Source organism: Pleuronectes platessa, chromosome 12 (assembly GCF_947347685.1).
Source record: "Pleuronectes platessa chromosome 12, fPlePla1.1, whole genome shotgun sequence".
NCBI classification, from domain to species: domain Eukaryota; kingdom Metazoa; phylum Chordata; class Actinopteri; order Pleuronectiformes; family Pleuronectidae; genus Pleuronectes; species Pleuronectes platessa.
Genome location: NC_070637.1, coordinates 22,153,743 through 22,159,788, shown reverse-complemented (window position 1 = coordinate 22,159,788; position 6,046 = coordinate 22,153,743). Strand labels below are relative to the sequence as shown.

General features: G+C 42.0%; 1 protein-coding gene across 1 annotated transcript; it reads left to right on the top strand.

The window, feature by feature from the left end:
* The first annotated feature begins 2,065 nt into the window (after nucleotides 1-2,065).
* LOC128453789 (SLAM family member 7) lies at nucleotides 2,066-5,245 on the top strand. The gene has a single exon (XM_053436879.1). The coding sequence runs from the start codon at nucleotides 2,454-2,456 to the stop codon at nucleotides 3,213-3,215; it is 762 nt and encodes a 253-aa protein (XP_053292854.1). The 5' UTR covers nucleotides 2,066-2,453; the 3' UTR covers nucleotides 3,216-5,245.
* The last annotated feature ends 801 nt before the right edge of the window (nucleotides 5,246-6,046 follow it).

The window sequence follows — 6,046 nt, the reverse complement described above, 5'->3', positions numbered from 1 at the left end:
TGTAGATTTGTGTTTATTTCAATCGAACCCATTTATTCATATATGTTGTAAATGTCACGACTGTTTGCTGTCCTGGCTCCTAAATGGTGGAATGAGCTCCCCAATGACATCAGGAAATCAGAAGGTCTATACATCTTCCACCGCAAACTAGAAACACCTGATACGACTATACCTTGAATAAGTGTTTAAACTAACAATTCAGTAGCACTTAAATGACACTTACTTATAGCAATTTGTAGTTTGGCTTTCTTGAAGAAATAGTACTTTCTTGTTTCTTGTTGTTCTGGGTTTGTACCCTCATGGTTGAAAGCACTTACTGTGAGTCACTTTGGATGAGAGCATCAGCTAAATGAAAGGTAATGTAAGAATGTGTCGATCTTCGCTTAATGTGAGAGGTTTCAGGACTTACACGGGGTCGCCCATGCCTCCTTATCTTTTCACCACTAGATCTCTGTCCCGCCCTGTACACACGTGTTCCTCAGGCTCCCTGCACCACTTTCAACTGGTCAAACTGCTGCTCAGGTCATCACCACTTCAAGAAAACATGATAATAGAACTGCTCGCACTTTGCACAAATCAAATCTGGAACATGTTCTGACAAGTGGGTCGGACATCTTCTGGAGCTGAAGCAGCAGCAGGAGATTGTGTGGGTCCGACTCGTTCACAGCAACAGGAACATGTGGGAACATTCAGAAGAGGGGCGGAGCCAGAACACATCACCATGATAGCCATGGTAATGTTAAGTTATGTTAAGTTACAGGTTCACTGTGAAGGAGTTAGTCACGTCTCCAGGTGTCGTACATGTGAATGTAGTCCACTTGTACGACTCCTGAACATGTCCAGCAAGATATTTAGTTTTCAGTCATGAACTCTTTAAAGTATTGTCTGGACATTTTCTGGAGTTGGACTTTCACGTATGAATAACGGGTGAAGCAGCAGGAGGCCGGACATGATGTATAAATCCTGCTGTGGAAAGATCAGTGTTGTTGTTTACAGGTCATCCACACCAGCGTCTGCCCTCAGCACCAAAAGCTCTGGAATCTCCTCGTGTTTCCAAGTTGAGGTCTTCATCTTCTATGTGTACGGCTCCTCCTCTTCTTCACCCTGAGATATGTGTTCTTCCAGTGTCACGTCCGTCACGTGTTAGAAACCTCATCAACACGTCCACTCGCTCTCTGTGAATCCTCTGGACATTCACCTGCTCTATTCTCACATGGACTCACTCAGAAACTTCATTAGGAGGCTGCAGGAAAAGTTCCAGAAAATGTCAAAAACAACTTGACTCAGACTTCAGGTCTGAAAACAGAGACGTTTCGTCAAACTCCTTTATTTTTACAAATGAACTCAGTTTAATTTACAGTTAAGTTCTATTGTTTATCCAGGTTGTTGCTCTGCAGTCTGTCAGAGATCAGCTGTTCTTCTCTGGCTTCAGCTCTGAGGTCCAACTCCTCTCATCTGAAAGAGCTGGATCAAGCTCATAGAGCTGATTTAAAATAATCATAATAATGTTATGATTAATGTTATCTGATACATGAAAAGGTCTTAGTCTAAATAGGTCTGTAGTTCCAATTCCGTATACATGCTTATTATGAGGGAATTATTCTGACCCGGACTAGAATGTGAAGGCATGAAATATGAACAGTATGAACGGGTCAATCCGCACAATGTACCAATAAACTAACCCAGTGATATAATATAAAACAGAGCGGGACAGGCTGATGAATGCATTGATCATAATGTTATGATCAGTGTTGAAATTGTGGAGTCATGTTTAAACTACAGATGTGTGTGTGTGTATGCGTTTGTGTGTGTGTGTGTTTGTGTGTGTGTGTGTGTGTGTCTCACACAAACAAACAAGGGAATAACTTTGCATATAAGCCTTATATTTAGGGAGGAGATATCATTGCTATATCTCTGATTGGAGACATTTTTACTACTGCATTATTACTTTTATTTATCATTTGTATGCATGGTTGCAGTGAACTGAGATGTGGACCAGGTGCTCAAACACACACTGAATAATCTGCTCACTCACTCACTCGCACACGCACACACACAAACTGACACAGAGTGTTGGCCAATCAGAGGCAGGATAGGAAACGGACTAACGAGAAACTTCTTTTTACTTTCGGTTTAATCTCGATCCGTCTGAAAACTGACTCAGTCGTAGAAATAGAATCGTCTTTAAACTCTGAACTCTAAATAAATGTGCTGTGATATATATTTTAAATGATTCGAATTTAAATCAGGCACAGACACGAAGAGCTGAGGAACCATCGGTGCCTGGTGATTTTGACGCCGGACGGAGAAGGGCGGTGCCGCGCTAACGGAGGTTCGTACTTCCACAGAAAAGAATCTTCATCAGCGGAAGGAAACTCAGGGAGTGCCCGCCTCACAGCTCGTTTTCTGAGGCATATTTGAAGTTTGAGTCGCTCCGGTTCCGAGTCGCGGACATGGATGGACACTCGAGTTCCGGGCCCGTCACGGTGCTGCTGCTCGCCGCCCTCACGAGCTCCGCGCTGGGCCAAGGTTCACTTTACTTCGAGGAAGGAAAACCCCTGGTCCTGACTCCTCCGAAGCACGGAACCGCCATCACCGGCGTAGTGTGGCAGTTCAACGGGAACCTGGTGCTGGAGTGGGCGAATATGAATGACATTGTGTTCTTCGGCTCGTTTAAAGGACGGACCGAACTGGACCAGAGCACCGCACAACTGACCGTCAACAACGCCAAGCAAATCGACGGGGGAGATTACAAGGTGGAGATCAACGGCGAAATGCAGAGTCAAGTGTACACGGTTAGAGTGATCAAGAAGGTGCCCAAGCCCAAGGTGGAGGTGAGGACCCCGTCATGTGACCACACGTCCAGCCAATGTACCCTCACCTGTCAGGGAGACACCTCCGGGACTCATCCCCTCACCTACAGCTGGAGGAAGGACTCAGATGAGTGGGGGCCGGAGCAGCAGAGCATGGACTACATCATCTACAATGACGAGAAGATGAAGCATGTAAAACAAATCTCGTGCATGATGAAGAACTCTGTCAGCGAAGAGGAGAGCGACCCTCTTGATAACCCAATGCATGATGGGGGTTTGCCTCCAGGCGTGCTGGCAGGAATCGGCGTCGCTTGTGCTGGGTCAGTGGGTGTAGCTGCACTTTTATATTGGAAGCGAGAAGTCATCAAGAAAAGGTTCTGTGCAGCTTCAGGGGTTGTTTAGTGGAGGTCTGGAGTTCTGCTTTAAGTGAAAGAGATGGAAGTCCATCTGTTAATCGACCCCTGAATGAAAAGCCAAATTAGAGAGATTTACATTCCTCAACCAAGGCCATCAGTCTGTCTCACTATGAAACACAGAGCAGAAGAAAAAATGCTAGATTATACCCCAAAATGAACTGAGCTCTTCTTTAAGTCGTGCCCCCGCCCTCCTCTAATCTTCAAAGGACTCTGTTCGGTGGTTTCTTCGTTTTTCTGCTAAGGAGCAAACGCAGGTAAAACCACGACCTCCGTCCAGCTGATGAAGCTCCAGCATCACATCTGGTCTCTGGTGCTTTGAAAAACTCATCTATTCATTCCTGAATTCTTCCTGCTGCAGAGCTCTTTTCATTTTTTTTTTTGTGATAAAATCAGAACCTTAGAGTTGAGGGCAGAAGCAAAAAATTTAAAAATCTGACTATATTGTGTTTTTTTTTTTTTAAGTAACCAACTCTGTACAGGCTGTAGCTGTATGGTATTAAAAATATGAGACGGGTGAGAAAAAATAATTCAGTGACTGTCTCAATTCATAGTATGACAGTGGTGGAAGAAATAACGCTTCTTTTTTTTTAAACCAAAGAAGTAAAAACAGTTTTGAAACATTATTTAACTATTATATGTAAAGTCAGGGAATCAAAATGAACTTGAGCTGCTTTCAGACCTTCACTTAACTGCTATTCAGATGAAATATTCTGGAAGTTCTGTATGTGAGAACAAATGTCTGAGCCAGTGTCTCCATGCAGCCTCTGAGTAAAATGTATTCAAAAATAATTTGGTATGAAATGTTGATGTTTGAGGAAGAGTTAATTTTAATGACATCACATGCTTCAGCTTGTGAATTCATATCTTAGCAGACACGTTTCCATGGACACCAATATTCTGACCTTTACCAGAATAAGACAATCAGAATAAGGCACTGCATGTAAAGGGCATGTTCTGATGAATTGAGCCTGAATGAGATCATACTCAGACTAATCAATTATCAAACTAAGAACAATGGAGTATTCTGCCTTTAGCCTCATTATGTTTATGTGTTAATCTCATTATAATGTCCCATTGGAGGTTTCACAGCATTTTTTGCTAGGGACAGGCAACAGTTACCAACTGATGACAATGTGTGTCCTGGATTTGAGTGTAAACAAGATTAAAAAAAAACAGCATTGTAAAGTTTGTTTAAACCAGACAGAAAATTCTCAGAAGGGTAAATTACAGAAGCGGACATTCAATAATTCCAGTTTGGAGTTTTAAAATTCTAGTGGGAATGTAAGAGGAATGATATAATGGACTCAATGTTGACATGTGACATCATCAGTGTAACAAGTTACCAGGATTATGAAATATTCGATTAGCTATTTGTTTCAAAATTATATTCATATTATTTTCTTATTCTGAAAAAAGGCCAATAGTAATTTTTTGGTGTCCATGTAGACGCAAGTACTGATATTATAACTTCCTAAATAATTTGTTGATGAAGTATTATTGTGATGGAAACTGGAATAAGTAATTCAAAGTTGACCTCCTCAGTAACTGATCTTCATTACCTTCCACCGCTGCACAACTATGACTGAACCATGTACACTGAAGGTGAAAATAGTTCCTGGCTCATTGTATGCTATCTTATGTATGTTGTTAACTAATGTTTCTTAATTTTATCATTTTTTATCCTTCACTTGCGGCAGTATAATTGAATGTATTTTTTTCTGACTCACGCAGCTTTTCGTACAGTGTCAATGTCAAACATTAAGATGCATGTGTGTGTTTAAATTCCACAACCAAGTCATACTCTAACTATCACCATGTCTTATGCACTGACGGCTTCTGTGTATTTAAAGTTAATCCCTGTCTGCTGTGAAAAACAACTTCCTCTCTTTGCAAAATGGAAATCTGTTATGAAAACCTCCATTTTGTCTGTGTTATTGATAGTTTCTCACATTTCAAATGTTTGACGCTGTAGAGTTGTGTGCCTTGAAATAAAATTTATTTTGTTCAAAGTATAAAGTGTAGTGTTTATTTCACTTGAACTCGTGGGATTCAGGAGGGAAACGAACCCGGAAATACACGGAGGTAACCCTCCCACGTTCCGTCGGTAATGAACTTTAGCTCCCGGTACCGGAGGCCCGGGGATGGACGTGGACGCAGCCTTCCTGGTGGTCGGGGAGCTCGGGCCGTACCAGAAACGGGCGGTGGCGGTTCTGGTCGTGACTCAGGTCAGTGAAGCTCGAACTGTTGTTGTTTTTTATAAAAGAAGAAGAAAAAGAAGAGGAGTCCATGTTGGAGGCGGCAGAACGACGTGGCTCTAAGGTTCTACTGCTGGTTCATATTTCACCGTTTCACCGGGGCCATTCAACTTTATATTCAACTTATATTAATGAATTGAACTTCGGACACTTTTGTGAAGTTAAGCTAGCGCCACAAGTGCGTCCTTACAGGGTTGATAACACCAGACCTCATTCAAATAACGTTCAAGAATAGATTTAACTTACTTATCCTCTAGCTTTAAAATAACTCAACCCATAATATAATGTACAATAGTAATGTATGTGAGCTAATAGTGAATTCGGCCGATAGCAGAAACATTTAAACACGAGTTAAAACCATTTAAGTCTTATTCTAGCACAGCATGTTGGCTAAAACAACAGCTCCGCCCCGGACTCCTGCCTTGACGAGCATCTGCGTAACATCTCAACAGAATGCACATTTATGAAAGGAAGTAACACACATGGGCGTCAAACATATGCCGAATTCATCCTGACAGCCTCTTTATTCATATATGTCGTAGATGTTTCGCCCTTCGCTGTG

Excerpts from the sequence above, each read along its gene's own strand:
- LOC128453789 (XM_053436879.1), top strand. The coding sequence starts at position 2,454 with ATGGATGGACACTCGAGTTCCGGGCCCGTCACGGTGCTGCTGCTCGCC.